Genomic DNA, 23,394 nt, shown 5'->3' with positions numbered 1-23,394 from the left:
TGAATCGTAGGTCACGTACATTCTTGATGTTTTAGTTCTTTCCCGCCGCATCGATGTGAACTTTGTCAAGACTGACAAAGTAGGCCGAATCCTGAAAGGCTAGACGTCATCATGCGAAGACATTTATTTCTCCCTCCAGCCGTCCACAGCAGATAGGCTTGTGCTAATTGTGCATCGGGAAATCGAGACATTAACAGCATCTTCCCATTTCGTCCGCCCTTCTGAGAATTCCCCGAACTACCGTCTCCTTGATTCAGGCTGTTGTCCGGAAAGCATTGTCAAACGCAGGCATCCCAGCGGTCTGTTCCATTAGTCGCCCTTGGTTCAGGCCTACTGTTCTGCCTCCTCGATCACTAGCGCCGTTTTGGCGGCTTCGGGGTGCACCCCAATGGCAAACGCCTGACGATAAGCCGATCTGCTTTCACTGCAGCAGCGTGGAGCCATTGCGCGTTATTACCGTTATCGTCAGCCCTCGTCCCCTCGCTCCACATTTTACTACCGCCGTGACGGTAATCGACCTTTGCCATTTTCCACATGAAGTGACTCGGCGTGCCGTGAAGCTCCTACATCGAGCATGTGCTCAAGCCATAGGCAACAGCGGCATAAATGAGTTTGTATAGTTCCATAATCACGCCACATCAAGTGCCAGATTACCAATGTAATAGGCGGAGTCGTGTTTCGCAGATTTATATAAAGTTACTTCTTGCAATAAGTACTTTGTTCCTGAGCGTCAGTGAATGGTACTGAAACATAATGCCGTAGAGCGGCAAGCTGGGCTAGTTGGTGGATTTTCATAATCTATAAGAGATATATTGCGCGCGTTCTTTTCCACTTATACTTCCGTTGTCCGGGATCTTATAGTGCAGTATCCACCCTTTACAAAAACGTCATATCCTGTAGTTTTATGGGTGAGAAACACACGATGTGATCATGAGGCACGCCGTAGTGGGACAGTCCAGATAATTTTGACAATCTGTGGTTCTTTAACGTGGCCGTAATCCTAAGTACCCATCAGCATTTTTTTTTTCAATTTCACCCACATATAGATGCTACAGCCGCGGCCGGGGGTTCAAATTCTCGATCCAGTGCTATAGCCACTGGGCTACCGCGCCGGATGCCTTGTCTTGCAATACGGGAATATTAATTTCACCTCTATCAGACCAAACGAAAAATATTTACCATGTATCATAATATGCCGACTTACCTTGAGCACTATTACAGTTTCGATGGGTTTTCCCAGCGACTACGCTCAGAAACTGTTGAAGATCTCGATGGGTCCCTTCATTCGGCAGCTGCCCTCATTTCACATTACGGTAAAGTTTGGTGGCGTTCTCATGACGGGATTTCATTTGACTAAGACAACATTCACACTGCTGCTTTTGAACGGACTGCATCCTACAAGGGTCCCAAGCTCCACCACGTGAAACGGAGGCGTTGCTCCGTACGTGACGTTTTTTTTTTTTTTTTTGTAAGGTCAGGTGATGACGTTTCACCGTGTACCTTCCATTAGGAGCAAGCAGAAAGTTTTATTTCATTTTAAAATGTGTTATTCGATTGTCTATCTTGACGATGGTAATGAAGACTAAGCCGAATTTATGGGATATTTTAGCAAGCACTTAGCAAGCAGAGAAAGAAAACGTTTAATAATTTAAAAATGCACATATATTAAAAGGCAACCCCGGTGGTTTTCCGGTGAGGGGCCTAGATTAGGTCAATTGTTTTGCTCCTTATTTGGTAAATTAGTAAGAGCTTATAGAGGCAATATTTTCAGCACAAATTGGAACCCATGTGTCTGCAGCAGACAAGAATAAATGTAGACTTGACATACTTGCGTTGTTTAACTGACATTAAGCCGGCTACAAGCATTTTCTCGTGGATCTTGCTAAGGATTAGCGATCTTTGGTAAAGGCGAACTTGTATTATTTGCGTGCCAAGCATTCGCAGCATTGCCTCTAAGTCAGGCTAATATTGCGGTAATTTTCAAATGCTTTCTTTTTTGGCAGTAGCATGCCGTGCGACACAGCTGTACAAAAACAAATAAAATAAAATTTATCAAGCAGTATCAGACGTATTCAATCGTTTATTACAATAATATAGTCACACTGCTTCAGCTAAAATGTAATGAACCTAATTTAGGGTAATTTATTGCACATTACTTTCTGTGCTTTCCTTTATTTTTTTTTTTCATTATTTCTGCCAAAAATTGCATCACACGCACACAAAATATTCCTACGCACTATTGCCATCGCGAGTAGGGGAGGTTCTGCCTAGCCAAAAACCAGTCCTACTAAAATATTTACGCGTTAGCGTTAAAGGTCCCGTGTCTCAGAAAATGCGGCCTTGGCATCGGTGCGGGCGCCGTCGTCCGCGGTCGAGAAAAGCATGCCGAAAACCCCCAACCCCGCACGCTCTCCGCGTGGCGCAGAGGCGTTAGTGAAATAATTGAATTTATGAAAGTGCGTCAGAAAAATCGTGCAGTTACGACTTAACCACAACCTACAGATATGACAGCGTCGGAATGTAATTTGAATATACGAGATAACATTTTTCTGTTCCGCGGAAACACAAACACAAAGCCCTTTTCAAGCATTTCTACCATTCATACAGCGGCACGCCCGGGTCGGTTCCTTGCAAAAACCCCACCCAGCTGGCGCTCGCCTCCTCGGCAGCGGCGCGCGGTGGCGAACGTGGAAAAATAAGATGCTGCGAGAAGCCTGACACGCAGTCAGGGATCTTTGAATCCTATCGCGTTCAACACTTAAAGGTAAAGCTTAAGCGACCTCCAATTTTTTTCCCTACACGCTGTGTTAAAAAATGCCCGCCCAAGTACCCGATAATCCGAACGGTACGTATCATACGGTATTAAACACTAGAGAGAGAGAAAAAAAACGTTTATTAAGTAAAAAAGTGTACACATAATAAAAGGTAACCCCGGTGGTTTTTCCGCTGAGGTGCCTAGATTAGGTCAATTGTTTCGCTCCTTATTTGGTAGATCAGCAAGCTGTCATATACAGCTTTGCGGTAAACACTAGACAGAGTGAACTCCTTAGAATACATGTCGTCACTATGAATATTACTAGTGATTTCTACTCCGAGAGGGAATGCGATTGTTACTGCTAGTGGCACGGCGCTCTCCATTTGGTCACTGCATTGCAACATGCATAGGCGCATATAAGTAAACGCCAACGACCTCGTCAACCTTCGCTGCAGTCACGGTATATATATATTACCTAGCATAATTTTCTGTGCATGCACTCCTCAAAAGAGAGAATAAAAAGCTATATCGTTGATAATTATGCCTTTATTCTTCTTTCAGTTTTTGTCCACGCACATGCCCATATGGACGCACACTACAACCGTTGGTAGCCACCGCATTTGTGAAGTCGACGTAATACGCCATATCAGCAAAGACAAAATAAGCTACATGCATTATTTCTACCAAATGGTCAACGGAACACAAAAGAAGTACTCTCAATTTGCACAGCAGCTTAAAACGTCGCACTCACATTATTACTTTATTTACAGGTTTCGCGACGAAATGGAGGGAAGCTTTGAAAAACCAGATATGTATGCCTATGAAAAAGGTAACACAAAATGTGAAAAAAATCTTTTTATAATCGGCACAACGTGCATACGTCCCACTTGCGCTATGTGGGCTCGCTTTGTTGCTATTGCGGAATTGAAATTCTCATAGAATCCATAATTACGATAAATACTTCCTTAAAGAGTGCTTCCTTATAGTTACAGTTGTTTGCTATGCACCATCAGCGTGAACAACTGCAAGGGACGTTTACGATTTCGGTGAAGTTAAAACTAGACTCATTTCAAAAGAGGACTGGAAAGTTTGATAAAAAGTTTGGTAGAAAGTTTGGCAGAAAGTTTGGCTTGGTCGGAAGCAAGAGAGAAATTAGTTGTGCGTTTCAAGGGGTAGGGCGCAGGCTAACACACGCAACCGCCTTACTCGCTCGCTGTCGAAACCGTCGATGACATCTTGGAGAACGCAAATTTAACACTGTCCAGACAATTCTTTATAGAGCCGTGGGGGCGCGACTATCACCTCCAGAAACGATGAAGAAGACGGCTGATGGCCTTGGTTTGAGGGAACAAGAACAGCAACGAATAGAACATAGCGCGCTCGACCTGAGCGGCTGCGGTATCTGCCGCTCCCGAGAATCCGGCGGCACCATGGCTGGCCGGTCGCAATGAACCGTGGCCACGGCGGCGACCGTTGCGCGTCGCCTCCCACAGAGCTATACCGCCGCGCTAACACAATGGGCTCAATCAAGATGACACCACGATGAACTCTTTCTCACTTCATCCTTGTTTGTCCTTCGGGCTGACGCTACGGGATGGCTTCAAGTCAGAGCAGACTTGCTCAACAACAAGTTTGTCCAATTGCTAACAAGGTAGCAATACGCAGGGTTCCTCGCGATGCAGTGGCCTCGATTTCTTGGGGTCAGCGCCTTAGATAGTTGCGGTTGCTACAAAACTCGATCAATGCAGGAGGACAGCAGGTGGGCAGGACATCAGGACGCAGAACAAGTCAGCCAGCCATCACGCGAGTAGGATAAGTGGCCACGGGTTTGCAAGTTAGCCGGTGCATCGAACTATTGCTGGCAGTCAACAACAGACCCTCCGTTTTGTAACCAGCCAACACGCTCGCTTGTTGCGGGTTGCCAATCCGAACACCCCTCAAAAAGCGTGTCGTCGTTCTTGATGGCGCTGCTGGGTGACTTGGGTTGCATGCAGGCCACAATTCTGGCCATGTAATGTATATACATCACGCTATATAATGAACATCACGGCAGCGGAAAATTTATCTGCGTGGTATATAGGTCACATTAATATTAGAAGAGAGTTTTCTCTTATTAGCGTACCTACTACTAAACACTTTTATTCAGATCACAGATATATTATTGAGCATGCACGAAGAAGGACAAATTCCTAAAAAAGCAAATACTGAAAGCAGTTACCAGGCCGAAACTGTAACAGTTTATTACTTGAACAAGCACCGCTTCCCAGGCTGACAGCTCTATTGAAGGGGACGTAAATACTGTTAACGAATATCTAATTCCATACACTACAAGTCTAAGATATCGTAAACATCGACATCGATGTGATATCCGTGCCCAAATGAACGCAGGTTGTTGGAAAGAAAAATTATGCAGATGCACACCACCTGCAATTCGTGAAGCCAAGCTTTCGTGAAGTGGTTAAAGAAATGTCGTGGCACTGATTAAATTCGGCGGAGCGTTTCGCATGGAAGCAATTAAATGCCTGCTAGTGAATACGACAAAAATGCGTACAATAGCACCAGGTGAACCAGGTGCCTGCCTTTATGCTGTCGCCGGGATTGGTCCCTGTAGTATGACACTGTGGAATTATTGTGCACAGCAGCCACAGAATAACTCTATTCCGTCGATATAATTGTGAAAGGCTTTTAATATGACTTATTCGGGCCGTCAAGACCCAGCTAACATGCGAGAGTCCCGTTTTCTCTCGTCGTGCTCGCCAAAGCTTTTTCTTCTCTTCTTGGTCCGCCGCCGCTTTCAGTGAGAACAACATTCCCGGCCGCGCAGTGAAAGTATTGAGTAAGTTCCATCGGGTATTGCTTTTGGGTAGTCCTTGTTATAATAAGACATCCTTGTGGTTTCACTTGCATGAGCGGAGTGGCGGTTGCAGAACCCATCCCTAGAGTAGTTGTGATGTTCCGTAAGTTGTTTCTCGAAACTAGATTTAGCAAAAGGATATTGGAAAATCTCTATGGAGGAGTCCTGAAAGGAGAAGACAGCGTTTTCGTGTTCCAAGGGGCCTTTTCAGTTCACGTTCATGCCGTTTGGACTAAAAACGGCAGCCGCATTGTTCACAAAATTGATGAGAAAGATCTTAGAAGGATTGCCTAACGTCGAACACTACATAGATGACAATATAATAGCAGCGAAAAACTGGGCGGGGCATTTGGCTACTCTGGAAGCGTTGTTTGATAAAATAAGAAATGCAGGACTGACAGTGAAACCCACTACGTGCGAAATGGGCTTCCGAACAGTTTCTTTCCTTGGACATAAGTTAGGGATGGGACATACTGCAACAAAGGAGGAGGTTAGGAATAAAATACAAGCGACACAGCGGCTAACTTCTAAAAATGCGATCAAATCATTTTTGGGATTAACTGTATACTACAGAGAATGTATTCCTAATTATGCAGCTTTGGTAGATACGTTAGTAGAACTGACAAAAAAAGGAGCAGCTAACAGTGTGAGCTGGGCAGCTGTGCACGAAAACGCATTCGATGTTGTGAAACAACGCATGTCAGAACCTCCTGCACACACCAAGCATGGGATTCTCTTCCTTCTTCTTTTTCTTGTTCTAATTCATCTCGTGACACGCTTAAACATATTTCCTTCGTGTTGACATTTTTTGCGCTGCTCGCACAATAGGTGGCATATTACCAACTCGCCTAGATGTCACTGTATTTCATTTTGTACGTGAATATCGAGCTCAGTACACAGGTATTTTTTTTAATTAAGCTTTACTGGCATGCGGCTGGCCCTCACGGGCATAACATCACCGATTGTGCTCAAGGACATAACGTCACCGACTTAAATCTAGCACAGTGGTGACATGTATTAAAATATATTTTGTTTCCCATATAGTGCAATATACATGAGCCAACCATCCTTAGTTACTCATCACGTTGCCATCACGTTGCCATTACTCATCCCGTTGCCAGCCGTTCATGTGTTCATAAGCGTAAAAATTGCGAAATTTCTTTGTACGTATAAGTTGCCCCAATGTTCACACCTAGCTTTGCATATGTGTTCCCAAGCGCGCATCAACCTAATTGAAGTTTAATGTGGTTGAGAAGCTCGCAATTCAGTTGCAATTCTGTTACTGTTCGGATTTACAGTCAGATTGAAAAGTGTACTGCGTTCTTTATAAGGACCGTAAAGGGAATTTATTCAACCTGATTGTCGCTGTTACGCGTCTGTATCGGCCCTGATGCTATTCGTCGCGCTCAACTCTTGCTGTGCTATCATCCTTCTTTATTGCAATACTCTCCCAATCTGAATTCCAACTAGTTTGGGGAGACAGGCGAATGTTTCGGCCCACATATGTCAAAATTGATATGCATGTTCTTTCTTTCAACAACACCTAGACCGCGGGGATGCCCCTGAGGCTTCGCCTCTTCGCAATGGATACCTTCTTCAGTATTCATAAAATCATTTCAAAAGTGCAAAAGCCGACAAGTCCATTTCTTCAAATTGTGGTTACCCTAGTGAGATAGCTCGAGGCTGCGGAACCTGGTAGATCGCTTCGCCACTGAGACCATTTCAGAGTTTCCCACGTCCATGGAATATCTGAGGCTTTTATTCTCTCAACAGGTATGCTGCACGCGCAGCTTCGACGTTGGCCTGGATTTGGTTAAAATCCATCTAGCCGTTCAATAGCCAACAACCTGATAGGCGAAGACGAATAGGCGAACTCTTTGAGGTGCCATCTGCGTTGTTACTTCCCGAATTCCCAGCCATCATTGAGTGCACAGCGGAACATTCGAGGTGTCCTCGTCGACAGCATTGGAATTATTAAAATAAAAAAAAATTTCAAAATAATTATTTATGAAAACTGCGCACACAAATATACCTTTGCAGTACAAGGCGAAAGTTTTGTTGTCGCAACCCAATGAAACACAAAGTAAATAAAGTGGCATGAAGTATCCACTTAGTGCTTTGTTATGGAAATCAGGTGTCATAGTAACTTTTGCAAGGCAATATAAAATCCTGATAAGCATTTTATTCTGTTTTACAGATCGAATAAGTACTAAACATAAGCACGAACTTCTCTTTTTGGATGAAGCCAACAATTGTGCCGTGATTCAAGTCCTTCCAATGTCTAACTTTGTGGGTTAGTTTTTCATGTTTCTTCTACTTTGCAATTACTGTAGTTTGCAAGTGCTGTAACAATCCATTGGCAAAAGCTCAATGAGGACTTCGTCGTAAATGTGTTGTAAAATAACATCGCTATGCTACACTTGCATTTGAAAATGCAGCTACTTGTAGCTCAAAAATTTATTTCCATGTCCGTCGAACAAATGCAGGAAAACTAATCGCAAGGAACGGTAGCGAGAGGGTACCGAGAGGGTACCGAGAGGGTATCGATCACTACCAAGCCATGCCCAGCCAAATCGACCTTCAGCTGTACTAAAGAAAGCAGGAGAAAGCAAACAGTGTTCAATGAAAACAATTTATATTACCCTTTAAAATCGATATATGAGGAAGTATATGTATATTCCACAGTTCAAGGAAACGGAAGGCATACTCACACACACGCTGCAAATACACGCACTCTCAGTTGCTTGTAATATATGCCGCGTTATTTCTCGGTCATTCTTTGTATACGATAGTACATTGCTCAAATAATGGCTGCCAATCGAACAGTGCAAGTGAATAGCAAAGTGTTCAATCATATTAGCAAATAAACACACAAGCCAACTGTCCCTGAGGCATCTCGAACAGTTTGTTGGCGTGTACTTGTTGCTCGAAACCCTTGTTTAAGATGGCGTGCGCTCACTGGCAAGAAGCGAAGCTTAAAGCAGCCCCCGGAAAGTAAAGCTAGTTTCGGTTTCAACGAACATGCGCGCTCCTGGTGGTTGCCGGACATCCTAAGTTATTTTTCTTATTTCTCATTTTGTGAATTTTAAATCGGGCGAGGCGCAGGAAGTGGTCGCCATCGTGCATCCGTCGAGCTTGCCTCCGCTCACCCTTGCCACTCGCTCAGCGATATCACAAGTCAGATGGCGCTTGGTCGTCTGCTTCGGTTGTCGTCCCAAGTGTGGAGATGGGAAAGATAAGACAGAGAAGCTTGGTCAGGCGTGCAAAGAACGGAAGACGCAGGAACCCAGGTCAACCAGCATTAGACGACGATGGCTAAATCGGGGCATCACATGTGTTGCGTGGCTCTGTGGTGTTCGAACACCGGTAATAGGTGACCCGTAAAAGAGCGAGGGATTCTGGGATGCGCCTTCTGCTCGCTGTTCCCGGTTCCAGGAAGCGCAGCCGCCGCCACTGCTTCGCCGTTGAAGCCTATTGATGCGCTTGCAGTCCGGCTTTGTCACACTCGAAGATTACCGGGTTGCAGGCGCCTAGCAAAACCATGATCGGCTGTTCAAATTCAAGCCTTAAATGTAAAGTCATGTAACTACTGCCTTGCAGCATCCCTTGCTGAGTCAGTTGCCACTTCCAAAACTGAACCATCAGTGAACAAAAAGAAAATGAACGTACGTACTTATCAGGCTGCGATGAGCTGTGTAAAGGCCGACAATTTTAGCTACTCGCATGCACATATAGAGGTATTATGAAACATGGTTTTACGGCGCAAATTTAAACGGGTCAAAGCGAGATACATACATAATACTCGTAGCCAACTAGCCCACCTTAGTTCATTGAACACAGATAGAGATAATGCACAGCCGTAATATGTCGGCGGCACGGCCATTTCCCCATTTGGTTAAAAAGCGAAAACTTCTAACTGCGTACCACTTCAAATGAACCTGGAGTTTCGACCAAGAAATGCCGTTGACAGCGCGCAGTTTTCAATACATTTTCAGCACTTAATTTTCTAATTACGCTAGCTGCGCCGTTACTGACAATTGCAGCGACGATCACATGACAGTATTTGCCAGGGTGCTATAACCATCGCCTCAGCACACGAGTTATTAAGTAATGCTTCTATACGCTTGATAAATTATCGCATAAAGATAGCTTTTTCATCTGTCTGACTGATCCGCAGGCAGAGTAGTCAGTGACGGTGCGTCCAAACAGCGGCAAATGTCGTAAAGCTAAACCTGGCGGAAACGAAAAAGGCCGCCGAAGCGAAAACCAGAATTAGTTTATGAATAAAGGCGTATCCTTGCCTTTCTTGACTCGTCATCATCGCGCCCAGAGTGAACTAAAACGTAGAAATCGGCTGCATGAATGGTTACGACATTGCTGGTTCACAAAGCGGACGGAAAGCTTCGCACGACTGACAGTTGAAACCGCGTAGAAAAACACGTGCGCCGGGCCAGCGCCCCCGATGCCGCCGCGTCGTCCGTCGAACCGGAAGCTGCTAGGAGACGGCGCGCCCTAAAATTCCCTGCGATTGCTTGTTTTACGGGTCACCTATTGCAGTTCTGCGAAGTTTTTCAGGTTTCCTAATGACCACGGGTAAGCACAAGTATTTCACTCTATTTTCCGAGCAGGTATTAATTTTGCATGAGTAAACCAGTTCTGTGCAAGCCGGAGTGGACTGAGATAAGAGCAGTGTTGCTCGACTCATTCGTCATGATGGCAGCCCATCTGTTGCCAGTGAAATACTTGTAATTAACGGCTTGAGTGCGTGTTTTTGGGCTACACATTTTGTTCACTCTTCGTCGACATACACAGACAAGGTTAAAAAGGAAAGAAAGACGCAGCCGTGATAGTTAATAATTTTTGCATTGGTTTGGATCTTCTGGAATCTATTTTCACTCATAATGTACAAATTTCCGTTGTGAATGAAAATTGATTATGTAGATTGTTACTTTCACACTGCGTGGAGGTCAGTCTTTTTCCAGTACCGAATCTGTGAAAAGCAAAGCGATCAACTTTTACTTGTGTTGAGGTTTGGCTGGTCGAGACATCGGCTTGTTTTAGTTGATGCACTTCACAACACACGAACAAAATTAACGATTGATGGTGCCAGGAAGTTATTTTCTCCATGCTACCCCCCACTATATCTGTGGACTAGTTGAAGTGTAGCGCTAAACGTAACCGCAAGTTAGGACTTTCAAAGTGACTACTTTCACGAAATGACAAAATGTAATATATTAACTGTGAATATTGGTCATTAAGAACGGTTCGCTATATAAATATTCTTCATCATTATTGCTTGACATTGGTGCGTAGAGCAATGTCCCAGTGGTTTAGAAACTGAATAACAGCTTGCGAGGTAAACCTGGTAGGAAGAAAGCGCTTTCTAATACCCGACACACTTCAGCGAGTTCTGCTTCGCGATTTGGCCAATGTCGCCGCACGGCCAGCGAACCTGCAAGAAAGCACGAACACAGTCCGCTTGCATGCGAAGTGGGAAAGGAGGGCTTCAGCGGCAACCCTACTCCACCCGGCTGCGCACCCTCTACCTCTACCTTCTGACCTCATAAGTGACGTCAGGGAGGCATTGTTTTGTTTGTGAATTATTTCCAGTGGGATATCCGACAGCTGCCAGTAGTGGAAGCGCCGCTGCCGCCGCGTATCGGCATGGGACCGAGCGTCCCATGGGAGGTATAGGGAGTTTCCGGGCCCAGCTTAAAGCATCAGGAACGATACTTATTTTACAGCCGTTCGGGTCGACTCTAGCTGCACGTAGTCGTGAGCACGGGATCTCGCGTGGAAGGAGGCGGTTCTTCTTCGATTAGAGACAGTACCGAGCTTAATTAAACGCACTCCCATATTCCTGAAGTTTCGTTAATGTGACACGTTGCTACAGTATAGGTGGTAATTGTGACAATGTTTCATTTCGTTTCCTAACGAATCAGATCAAGATCTCATTTACCTTGATCACTCTGAGTAGCACTAATCTTTGTCTACATAGTCTACGCGATTACATGATAGTTTCGGCTGTAGTAACGCAGAAACATTGCTCATTTCCTGTAAGCCACCAGCATCTAGCCAAATAGCTTGTTTTGTGACATTACGTAGAAGGTTGGACGGCATTCGATCCAACTGTGGGGACTCTTCCGTTACAAGATAATGATACGAATGACCAGTATTATCATCAGGCGATAGCCCAAGTTGTCCACTAATGTCCTGGATTTTTGTAGACTTTTCTACATGACACTCATAGTGACCCAGTCAGTAAACATTTGCTTTGTAGGATGTCTTAGTACTGCCTTGTCTTTATTTGTTCTTGTTACTTTTTTTTCAAGGCCGCAGTAGTATTGACCTGCGAATCTGGAACTCGTCCATTCGTACTGGCCCATCCGCAAAATGTTTAAAGCACTACTACACATACGAAGGCCATGGACATCCCATTTACACATGCATCTGCCAGAATTTACTTTCGAACGAGCATCTATCCCCGCAGTCACACCAGCAGCTGCACCGAAAAACGCACCGCCTTCCTAAAGGTGCAAGAACCTCGGGAAAGCTCTAGAGCACACAAAAAGTTATCGTTGAAATAAAATTCAAGTTACACTTGAGTATCTCCGTTTTTTGTGCACAAAGGTGAGGAGAAGGATGTAACCTAAATTAAAAAAATAATAATGGATGATCCCTCTTTCATAGGAATCAGTAGAACAGGAAATGAAAAGTGTCTTCACAGAAGCTGTTGCATTTTTGCTTCGTGAACTCACGGTCCGCTGCAGTAAAAGGTGCACAATTTGCCGGCCGGTGACCATGTTGCAAGTTTGCTTAGTGCGCTCCGTCTTTTTGGTGAGCGTCGTTCTGCTGGCGAGCGGCTTCGGTGAAGGTGCGAGCATTCGAAGGATGTAACCTAAATTAAAAAAATAATAATGGATGATCCCTCTTTCATAGGAATCAGTAGAACAGGAAATGAAAAGTGTCTTCACAGAAGCTGTTGCATTTTTGCTTCGTGAACTCACGGTCCGCTGCAGTAAAAGGTGCACAATTTGCCGGCCGGTGACCATGTTGCAAGTTTGCTTAGTGCGCTCCGTCTTTTTGGTGTGGGTCGTTCTGCTGGCGAGCGGCTTCGGTGAAGGTGCGAGCATTCGAGTCCAGCTCCGTAGTGGCAACAGCAGCCAGTCGGGCTGCCACACGCAGGAATGCCAATGGCGAAGTTCGCACCGTGAGCCGCGAACGCGCGAAGGCATTCTGCTTCACGCTAGCGTGTCTCTTGCCGGAGCAAAGCGAGATTAGCCCGGCAATGTCGTTGCCTTATTGTGCCTTTTGAAGCAGCAGTTGTCTTAGCTGGTGCCATCAGAATCGAAGCAGTAGGCGATGCACTGCTGATGCACGTTGAAGCCGCAATCCGTAGGTGACTACAGGCCACAGGCTAAACCGATGCTAACTGCCTACACGAGGCCACAAAAGTATACATGGTTTTGTATAATTTTCGTGCTTTTGGGTTTAGACGTTCTTGTGGCTTTGTTTATGGCGCTTTATAAGCCTTCAATGCAGTAAATTTCAGAGCAATCTATACTTTTCGAAGTGCAGAAGACGCTGCGAACGCGCACAATCGCTATTAATTGCAACGGTTCAGCTTGTCGAGGTGGCCAAATCCAAGCGATGCAATACTTCGCCTCACCGCTATTAGATGGCGGCGCTAGAGCCGAATGTTTACGACGGGTATGACATTAGGCAATATAAAAATGTCACAGTTTCGCCCTAAGGGCGAAGCAATGAATGCGATAGCAACACAGCAATGTCATACGAAGTAAGGTGAGCGGCTTTGGTAGCAAAGTAAACATGAGCTGATTAAGTAAGCAGGTGTGCTGCGGCGTAAGTACACCGACATGAAGAGAGACTCGATGACCACGAGAAGGCGCGTGTGAAACGGTGGTGTTGATGAGAAGCGCTTCCCGTGGGCAGCGCGTGCGAAGGGACACACCTGTAGCTCTGCACTGCCGATCCGGGCAGCATTGCATGTGTAGCGTGCGTTGGAAAATGTGGCCCGACTATTACTAACTGAATGAACAAGCGTGGTGTGAGCGCGCACAAACAAACGTGAATAGATCACACTGAATGACTGCAGACAACGACTGTCAAAACGCGGGCAGCAAGCGCATATATACGCCGCAGCGGCGAAGGTACGTGCGGTCTATCGCTTCAACGGAAACTGAGCGGCGAATGCACGGCGCATAAAGATCAGAGCCGTGTGGAGATAAGAGACGGTGCGGACGAGCGATGAGCGCGGTTGTTGGCAGAGTGCGCCCCCCCCCCCCTCCGCTCCCTCCGGCGCTGGCTTCCCGCTGCCTTGCTTGCGCGTGGGAGATTGAGTGCGTTCGCTCTCCGTGATAGCGGGCGTCCCGCACACTTCCGCTCGGGAATACGGCGCGCGGCGACGATTTTATCTATAGGGAACCTCACGGCGATGGCGACGACGACGGCGACGACGACGGCGACGCCGACGGCAGAAATCCGGTTGAAGTGTACATATAATTGCTATCGCAATAATAACAAGTGCGTGGTGGCACACCCACCACCCCGTTTCAAAGGGGACGCCCATAGCAGCCATCCACCATCCCTCACATCCGTTACATCCGTGGCCGGAAATCAGTCGTGAAATCCGGCATAAAACACTTTCGTGTTAATAAAGAAAATAAACGCAAGGAAGTTGAAAATGACGGTCCGAGAGAGCAGACAACGCCTACAGCAGCTACTTCAGCAGACTGTGAGATGTCTCCGGCATCTTCCGAGACTCCGAATGGTCTTCTTCCTTGTGCCTGGGAGGGATACTCCGTAAGTAGTGATGTCACATAACAGCGGCGATATCAGCAATTTATTGCTGCCTAGAGCGTCAATTGGAGCGTATAAGCGTAGATCAGCACGCACTGCTTCATCAAAGTGAATCGCCCAGAGCTTCGCTCCAATACCTTATTAGGTGAATGTATGCGTCATAAAAAGTCACAGGTCTGCGCGGCAGTCACAGCGTAAGCTGGTGGAGCGGCTCAAGTGTAGCTCCGATTTCGGCACTACGCACAACAGGGTCTTCGCGGCAGTCCCTTCGCCTCATTTTGAGGAGAAGATAACTGACCGCCCGGGCGTTGACGGCGAGTTACGGCTTGTAATGCTCTCTGCACAGAGAGAGAGAGAGAGAGATAAGTTTAATGATGCGAAATGCAGAGAGATCGGCCTGAGGTAAATTCCTCTAGCCAGCTACTCTGCGTTTGGGGAAGGGGAAGAGGGAAAGAAAGAGGGAAGAAAGAGGCGCATGATGGGTGACGATGATGAGAGGAGGAGGATATGAAACATATGGAAAGCACTTTGGCATGCTCAAAGCCTACAATCCAGGCCCGTACTTTTTAAAAAGTTCAGTAGCGCCTGCATGGCCTTGAAACTTGATTGAGTGTCTGGCCAAGGGCCTAAAATAACGTCCTCCGACAACGGTGGGCTGTCGAGACGCGTAAGGTCATTATTCAACCTTTGACGCTCTTGCACGTACCTAGGGCAGTCACAAAGCACATGACCTATAGTCTCTTTGACATTGCACAATTCACAGTCTGGAGACTCGGTGCGTCGCATGAGGTGTACGTATCCGCGCGTAAACGCTACCCCCAGCCTTAGTCTGTGCAGAAGACTGGCACAGCTGCGTTGAATTTTCGGTGGTAGCCTAAATTTCATGGTAGGGTCCAATCTCTGCAGTCGTCTGTGTCGATTATCCGGATGGTCCCAGTGCTTTTCAGTCGATTTTCGGATGACACTGGAGAGAAGGCAGTTGGCGTCCGCACTTGAAAAAGGAATCGCAAGCATTGACTCTGGTTCTTCCAGTGCTTTCTTCGCTTCGGCATCAGCCAATTCGTTGCCGTGTATACCACAGTGACTGGGAATCCACTGAAATGTAATGTGGTGGCCGTTTTCTTGCGCTAAAGTGTATAGCTCGGCAGTTTGAAGAGCCAACACTCTGTAAGCGCTTTCTTTCAACACCAGTCTAAGTAGTTGCAGAGCCGACTTTGCGTCACTGAAGACTGTCCATACTTGAGGAGGCTGTTGCAAAATATATCGAACGGCCTCTCTGATTACCACTAGTTCCGTAGATGTCGTAGTCGTCTTGTTACACAGACGAAACCGTCGAATGACTTCATGCGCAGGCACGACGAAAGCCGCACCAGACGCATACAACGAGACCGATGCACAGCTGTCTGCTGAGATCTCTGCACAGATCTCTGCACAGCTGTCTGCTGAGACCGATGATGCCTGGTTGTAGCCGCGCGCGTAGCTTAGCGATTCGCTTCTTCAGCAACGATTCGTACCTTTCGAGGAGACGCATAACGTGTACCGAAGATGTATATCCAGAATACGTGGCGCACATCTCGCATCCCTTAACCAGTGGCACGGTACATGTTCTTGTTGTTGATGATGATGAATATGATTGTTTATTGGAATCTTCAAAATGGGTTGGTGACAAATAGTCACCTAGCCTGCTTGAGTTAACCAGGTCCAGTTACATGCAGCATGTAATCGCTCTATGCAATATACATGTCGGGCATGCTGCGTTTGCAGGCACCTTAACTAGATGGCGCCACCATACTGGCCGACGCTCGGGATCGCATTGATTGCACGCCTCGTCTGAATCGCATCTTGTCGTCTGCGCCTGCGCACGCTGCGTTTGCAGGCGCCTTAACTCGATGGCGCCACCATACTGGCGGTGGTTCGGGTCGTCTGTGCCTGAGAGCCTGCCTAGGGAGCGTTTACAGGGCATTTTTCTGCTGCCCGATAGCAAGCGCTTGTGTGGCTCAGGGATTCCAGTTCCGGCCATCACAGCGAACGGTCGCGGAATGTCTTGCTCCTCAGGAGCGGCTACAGCGTCCCTCGGCCGCGGTTCCCGGTAAATGGAAAAACCTTCCCCGGACTACCAGATGGTTCTACCACAACTGCCTTCAGGTGCGAGTGTTTTGAACAGTTTTTATTCACGGCGGAGTGAAAGCTCGGCCTTACCGTGTTGAGCATTTCAGGGATGCGCTTTCGCGACTCATGCTGCTGCCGGAAGTGGTGGCCCTCGGGGCTTATCAGATGAATCATGCGTGGGCCGTAACGTTTGCGAACGATGCGGCCAAAAAGAAGATATTGGACGCAGAAGGATTCCTTGTCAAGGAACACTGTTGCGTGGTCATTGACCCGTGCAACCAGGGTGTCAGGCTCAAGCTCTTCTGGCTGCTGCATGGTGTTCCTGACGAAGACGTCAGAACAGCCTTGGCACCGTTCGTAAGAGTAACTGAAGTGACAATTAAGGGAGAAGTGGAGGGTCCAGGGCTGCAACGGCAAAGGAACCACGACACGGTCGGTGGTCCTGAAACTCAAGCCCCGAATGAGAGCAGACGACCTACCACACCAACTTCGTGTTGCGGAAGACCTGGCTCTCGGTGTTGTCCCGGGCAGAGCACCCCTCTGCCTCCGGTGCCGTCGCACTGGACACATTCGACGAGAATGCCGGGTTACACGTTGTGGGCTGTGTCGTCGCTTTGGCCACGACGAGACCCAGTGCGTGAGAACGTACGCCAACGTTGCTGGCACAGGCAGGAGCGAGGACTCGTCTGAGCTTCTCATGGATCAAGAGGACGCCGAAGAGGCCGCCAAAGAAGCAGCTAAAGGGGCGGCGACTCCGTCTGCACCACTGGTTACGAAGACCGCAATGGTGAACTTGAAGGGGATAGATGAAGGCAATGTGCCGGATTCTGCGTCTCCTCCGGCGAAGGTTCAAGTGACGCAAGCTGGTGCTGAGGCGACGGGTGCGTCTTCAGAAATCACGCCACCTCCGACCAAAGTGGCTGACGAGCCAGTCAGCGTCAGCGACGACGTGGACCTGACTTCCGACGCTAAAGGCACCAGAAAGCGGTTGCGGGACGAGGTTGAGGACCACAGCCGAGACACCGACGGCGTGGATACCGAAGGACCGAAACCGAAAACACCGACAGTCCGACGGTCGACGCTGAAGGTCAAGCCCAACGTGCCGCCAGACAGACGGCCGTCACATGCGCCGCCTCCGCCTTAGCGGAGGTAGTGCCACGGAAAGAACTTTCAGCACCCGATCTTTGATCGGGAATGATTCTATGAGGACGTGGTTTTGCAGACGTGGCCTTCAAGGATATGTTCCCCAAGCATCAGTGTGAGAGCCGCAATGTTTCCTCGAAAATTGTGAGTAGGGGCACAGATTAATTGTAGCTAACGCAATGGCAGACGATATTAACATCACCACTCCGCTTCTTTTGGCGACATTAAACGTTAGAGGGCTGTCACAGAGACGAAGACAATGTCAGATTAGCCGCATGCTACTAGAAAAAGACATTGATTTGATGGCAGTCCAAGAAACAAAAATTGAATCTCAGGAAAAAACGGATCGATTGGCTGATATTTTCAGAACGAAGTACAACGTATGCGTCTGCCACGCGAATGGTACTTCTGGTGGCTGCCTTCTCTTTATTCGAAACAGTATTGGGATTACAGAGCAGCAAGTTACTTCATGTGAGGGAGGGCGTATGCTTATTTGTGATTTTTCTGTTGCTGGAATGCTTTGGCGGGCGGTGTTTGTATATGCTCCTAATAATGCTCGTTAACGTGAAGAATTTTTTGTTTACCTGAGATCTTTCTTGGTGTGTGACAGGCACGTTCTAGTGTTTGGCGACTTTAATTGTGTGTGCCGGCCGATAGATAGATCGAAAAAGCGGCTCAGCCAAGATAAAAGCACAACTGTTCTGCATGAAATTTTGTGTGAAGTTGATCTGGAGGGTGTTGGAAGTGTTCTTGGTTCTGACAGTGATGTGCAATATACGCATTTTCAAGGAGACTGCCACTCGAGGTTAGACCGCATTTATGTCCCTTTTCACTTAGTTCCGTTCCTTTCTAGCTACAGTGTCGAATGCATCAGTTCAGTGACCATTGCTTGGTAATGGTAACGATAGGTACAAAAAGCAAAGAGAAAAAATTTAATTGGCACTTATGGAAACTTAATGACAATCTTTTGCAGGATGAAGTGTTTCTACAAAGAATAAAAGAGAAATTAGAAAATGTTCTCCTTGAAAATGCGGAAAATGTTGTAGAAGCTTGGGAACTGTTTAAAACCGAAGCGAAAATAATTGCTTTAGAGAGAGCATGCGTGTTGCGGCACAAACAAAAGCAAGAGGAACGGCAAATGCAGTGCACGTTAGCATACCTGTTGAGCATGGAAAGAGGCGCGGCTGGTACATTTATAAACGATATCAAAGAACTTAAAGCGAAACTTGAAGTCGTCGACGAAGAAAGATATCGCGGCGCCGTTTTGAGAGCACGCGCAGAACGAGTATGGTTGGGTGAAACGCCCACCAAGCGAGCGCTAAGTGACGAGAAGAGACACGCTTTGAGCAAGGAGATAAAAGAAATAGTTTATTAAGGGCAGCTTACAAACGACAAGGAAATGATAGAACGTGCTTTTGTGGACCACTATAGTACGCTGCTAAGCAAGAGAGCAAGCGATATCTCGGCGTTTAAAAGTGATTATTTGCCTCTGATGCCGAGAATTGATGGGGAACTTAAGGAAGCCCTTGAAAGACCTATTTCTGTAGCAGAAATTGAAGAGGCTATCGATGACCTTAGTGCAGAAAAATCGCCTGGACCAGATGGTCTTGGGGCAGCGATATATAAAATTTTCAAGGTTGAAGTAGTACAGGCTCTGTATCGCGTCATAACGAAGTGTTATGAACAAAAATGGACGCCTCCTTCCTTCGGAAAGACACATGTGGTAGTTATACCTAAAGTTACTGACCTCATAAAGCTTCAATCAGTAGAGGCCTACCGAACAATAAGTTTAGCTAACATTGATTTTAAAGTATTCATGAAGGTGCTCGCCCAACGTCTTCAGAGTGTAGTGAAATCCCTAGTAGGTACACATCAGACATGCGGTATAAAAGGTAGGACTATTTTCACAAATATACACACAGCGCGAAGCATACTTGAATGCTGCGATTTGATGGAAGAACGTGTAGCCATGCTACAACTGGATTTAGCCAAAGCTTTTGACAGGGTGTCGCACGAGATCCTGTTTCTGCTTCTTGAATACATGAATGTCGGAACAGTCATTTTGGACGGGGTGAAAATGGTTTATGATGGTTGTACAACAAACCTAATTGTCAACAACAGACTCAGCAGACGAATTCCAGTACTGTCTAGCATAAAACAAGGGTGTCCGATCTCGGCCTTGCTTCTCGCTCTTTTTTAGAACCCTTCTGCTTAAAGTTATTTCATAGCCATAGTATTCCCGGATACACGTTTTTTGGCACAGAAATAAAAGTGTTAGCCTATGCTGACGACATAGCAGTGTTCTGTCACGATAAGCAAAGTATTGCAGAAGTAGTGAAGGAAGCCTAATCCTTTTGTAGTGTTTCTGGTAGTGCCATAAGTTGGCCAAAGTGTCTAGGTTTTTGGCACGGGAACTGGCAAGATACGCCAGAATTGTTTTGCAGAATGCAGCGGTGTGTTACCCGGCACTTATCTCGAGGTTCCACTCGGCAACTATACCGGGAGCCAGTAGAATACTGGACGAATGAGAGGGACATAATGAAAGAACAAACTAACAAATGGGGAGGCCACAACTTTTCGATGTTTGCAAGAGCCAAAGTGTGTAATATGTTTTTAGTAGCTAAAGTGTTTTACGTCTTGCAGGTGCTATGCATGAGCCGATCTTCAGTTCAAAAAATACAAAGAGTGTTTGCGGAATTTATTTGGGGTTCAGTATGGGAACGCATGAGCAGATTTAATTTGTTTCACTCTTTGCGCAACGGCGGACTCAGTTTAACTCATTTGTTTTTCAAGCAACTTGTGTCGAGATTTGTTTTCTTTCGTGACCAAAGTGATGGCTTTCTGCGCACGGTGATCCAAGTGAGATTACGTGACGCTTTGCCCGATTTCGTTGTGTCGACGCACGCAGTCAAACCGATGGCACTAAAAGGCTATCTGCGTGAAGTTATCACGGCGATTCGTCTTCTAAATGCGAGATTTTCCAGGGAGTACTTGTTTGAAGTGTCACGAAAAAAATTATATAAGGACCTTGTTGACGTTTTTGTACCTATGCCAGTGTATCGTTCTATGTACAACTTAGGGCCTGAACGTGATGTTCTCAAAAGAGTAAGGAATATGCCTGTAAGAGCTAACACAAAATCCTTCTTTTTCAAGCTCCACACTGACACACTGCCGGTTAAGCCATGGCTAAGGAGCAAGGGTTTGTTTGTCCCTGATCGGTCGATTGCCTTATATGCAATAAGGAAGAAACTATTGAGCATATTTTTCTAGACTGCCATGATCATGCCCGCTTTCTTTGGGACATTCTGCAGCGAACTTTAAAAAGGAGCTCCCGATTAGTGCGTTTGGAAGAAGGTTCTTGCCATGCGCAGGAACATGACGGTGTGCCGGCGGACATGTTAATGCTATTATGTATGCAAAGCGTATGGCAAACTCGAATGGCTGTACACAATGCTGATGTACATGCGAGGTCAGCCAGATACTATTTTGTTGAAAATGTTGTTTACACACGGGAAGTGTTGAAAATGCAAAGTGACCCACCGGAATGGCTTCAAGTGTTGGACAGTTTGGCTTCGTTGAAGCCATTTTAACATGACGCTACAGTCTTTTAACGACTGGTTATTTTAATCTCGTATTTATTTGACATGTTGTTTTTGTGTATTTGCCAAGTCGGTAATAAAGAAAAAAAAAAGGCGCCACGGTAGCGCGTCTGACTCCAGATCAGAAGGTTGCGTGTTCGAATCACGTCCGGGTCAACAACCTTTTTTTCCTTCTGCTAGCGCTTTAGCTCTTCATCTGATTGGTAGTCGGCTTCATTATTGCGATATGATAATGACATCATCTGCACTGCATTGAGAATGCGCTCCGTTCTTTCTTTTCAGATAACCATATACTGCATGCAGCTTGGACAAAGATGCGGATTTAGAAGTTTCGTCGTGACTCGGTGGCGCAACGGTAGCGCGTCTGACACCAGATCAGAAGGTTGCGTGTTCGAATCACGTCCGGGTCAACAACCTTTCTTTTCCTTCTGCTAGCGCTTTAGCTCTTTATCTGATTGTTAGTCGGCTTCATTATTGCGATATGATAATGACATCATCTGCACTGCATTGAGAATGCGCTCCGATCTTTCTTTTCAGATAACCACATACTGCATGCAGCTTGGACAAAGATGCGGATTTGGAAGTTTCGTCGTGACTCGGTGGCGCAACGGTAGCGCGTCTGACTCCAGATCAGAAGGTTGCGTGTTCGAATCACGTCCGGGTCAACAACCTTTTTTTCCTTCTGCTAGCGCTTTAGCTCTTTATCTGATTGTTAGTCGGCTTCATTATTGCGATATGATAATGACATCATCTGCACTGCATTGAGAATGCGCTCCGATCTTTCTTTTCAGATAACCACATACTGCATGCAGCTTGGACAAAGATGCGGATTTGGAAGTTTCGTCGTGACTCGGTGGCGCAACGGTAGCGCGTCTGACTCCAGATCAGAAGGTTGCGTGTTCGAATCACGTCCGGGTCAACAACCTTTTTTTCCTTCTGCTAGCGCTTTAGCTCTTTATCTGATTGTTAGTCGGCTTCATTATTGCGATATGATAATGACATCATCTGCACTGCATTGAGAATGCGCTCCGTTCTTTCTTTTCAGATAACCATATACTGCATGCAGCTTGGACAAAGATGCGGATTTGGAAGTTTCGTCGTGACTCGGTGGCGCAACGGTAGCACGTCTGACTCCAGATCAGAAGTTTGCGTGTTCGAATCACGTCCGGGTCAACAACCTTTTTTTCCTTCTGCTAGCGCTTTAGCTCTTTATCTGATTGTTAGTCGGCTTCATTATTGCGATATGATAATGACATCATCTGCACTGCATTGAGAATGCGCTCCGTTCTTTCTTTTCAGATAACCATATACTGCATGCAGCTTGGACAAAGTTGCGGATTTAGAAGTTTCGTCGTGACTTGGTGGCGCAAGGGTAGTGCGTCTGACTCCAGAACAGAAGGTTGCGTGTTCGAATCACGTCCGGGTCAACAACCTTTTTTTCCTTCTGCTAGCGCTTTAGCTCTTTATCTGATTGTTAGTTGGCTTCATTATTGCGATATGATAATGACATCATCTGCACTGCATTGAGAATGCGCTCCAGCGATCTTTCTTTTCAGATAACCACATACTGCATGCAGCTTGGACAAAGATGCGGATTTGGAAGTATCGTCATGACTCGGTGGCGCAACGGTAGCGCGTCTGATCCCAGATCAGAAGGTTGCGTGTTGGAATCACGTCGGGTCAACAACCTTTTTTCCTTCTGCTAACGATTTAGCTCTTCATCTGATTGTTAGTCGGCTTCATTATTGCGATATGATAATGACATCATCTGCACTGCATTGAGAATGCGCTCCGATCTTTCTTTTCAGATAACCATATACTGCATGCAGCTTGGACAAAGATGCGGATTTGGAAGTTTCGTCGTGACTCGGTGGCGCAACGGTAGCGCGTCTGACTCCAGATCAGAAGGTTGCGTGTTCGAATCACGTCCGGGTCAACAACCTTTTTTTCCTTCTGCTAGCGCTTTAGCTCTTCATCTGATTGTTAGTCGGCTTCATTATTGCGATATGATAATGACATCATCTGCACTGCATTGAGAATGCGCTCCGATCTTTCTTTTCAGATAACCACATACTGCATGCAGCTTGGACAAAGATGCGGATTTGGAAGTTTCG

The 23,394-nt window shown here is 46.4% G+C and overlaps 1 protein-coding gene and 5 non-coding genes across 6 annotated transcripts; all 6 read left to right on the top strand.

Annotated features, from left to right (window-relative positions):
- Positions 1-3,300: 3,300 nt before the first annotated feature.
- LOC125941721 (uncharacterized) lies at positions 3,301-12,196 on the top strand. The gene is made up of 4 exons (XM_049659535.1): positions 3,301-3,465; positions 3,526-3,584; positions 7,807-7,902; positions 11,942-12,196. The coding sequence occupies exons 1-4, from the start codon at positions 3,332-3,334 to the stop codon at positions 12,166-12,168; spliced, it is 516 nt and encodes a 171-aa protein (XP_049515492.1). The 5' UTR covers positions 3,301-3,331; the 3' UTR covers positions 12,169-12,196.
- A 9,422-nt stretch (positions 12,197-21,618) lies between these two features.
- On the top strand, positions 21,619-21,690 carry Trnaw-cca (transfer RNA tryptophan (anticodon CCA)). Its single transcript has one exon. It is a non-coding gene; the product is annotated as a tRNA-Trp (tRNA).
- Positions 21,691-21,873: 183 nt separating this feature from the next.
- On the top strand, positions 21,874-21,945 carry Trnaw-cca (transfer RNA tryptophan (anticodon CCA)). The gene has a single exon. It is a non-coding gene; the product is annotated as a tRNA-Trp (tRNA).
- Positions 21,946-22,127: 182 nt separating this feature from the next.
- Positions 22,128-22,199, top strand: Trnaw-cca (transfer RNA tryptophan (anticodon CCA)). Its single transcript has one exon. It is a non-coding gene; the product is annotated as a tRNA-Trp (tRNA).
- Positions 22,200-22,381: 182 nt separating this feature from the next.
- On the top strand, positions 22,382-22,453 carry Trnaw-cca (transfer RNA tryptophan (anticodon CCA)). The gene has a single exon. It is a non-coding gene; the product is annotated as a tRNA-Trp (tRNA).
- Positions 22,454-23,144: 691 nt separating this feature from the next.
- On the top strand, positions 23,145-23,216 carry Trnaw-cca (transfer RNA tryptophan (anticodon CCA)). Its single transcript has one exon. It is a non-coding gene; the product is annotated as a tRNA-Trp (tRNA).
- Positions 23,217-23,394: the final 178 nt, after the last annotated feature.

The sequence above is a fragment of the Dermacentor silvarum genome, unplaced genomic scaffold, assembly GCF_013339745.2.
Source record: "Dermacentor silvarum isolate Dsil-2018 unplaced genomic scaffold, BIME_Dsil_1.4 Seq132, whole genome shotgun sequence".
NCBI lineage: Eukaryota > Metazoa > Arthropoda > Arachnida > Ixodida > Ixodidae > Dermacentor > Dermacentor silvarum.
The sequence above is the reverse complement of the archived record's forward strand: the minus strand, read 5'-3'. Positions and strand labels throughout refer to the sequence as shown.

Coding starts and splice junctions, on each gene's coding strand:
- LOC125941721 (XM_049659535.1), top strand. CDS start 3,332: ATGCCCATATGGACGCACACTACAACCGTTGGTAGCCACCGCATTTGT. Junction 3,466..3,525: donor GTCAACGGAACACAAAAGAA/GTACTCTCAATT, acceptor CTTTATTTACAG/GTTTCGCGACGAAATGGAGG. Junction 3,585..7,806: donor TATGTATGCCTATGAAAAAG/GTAACACAAAAT, acceptor TCTGTTTTACAG/ATCGAATAAGTACTAAACAT.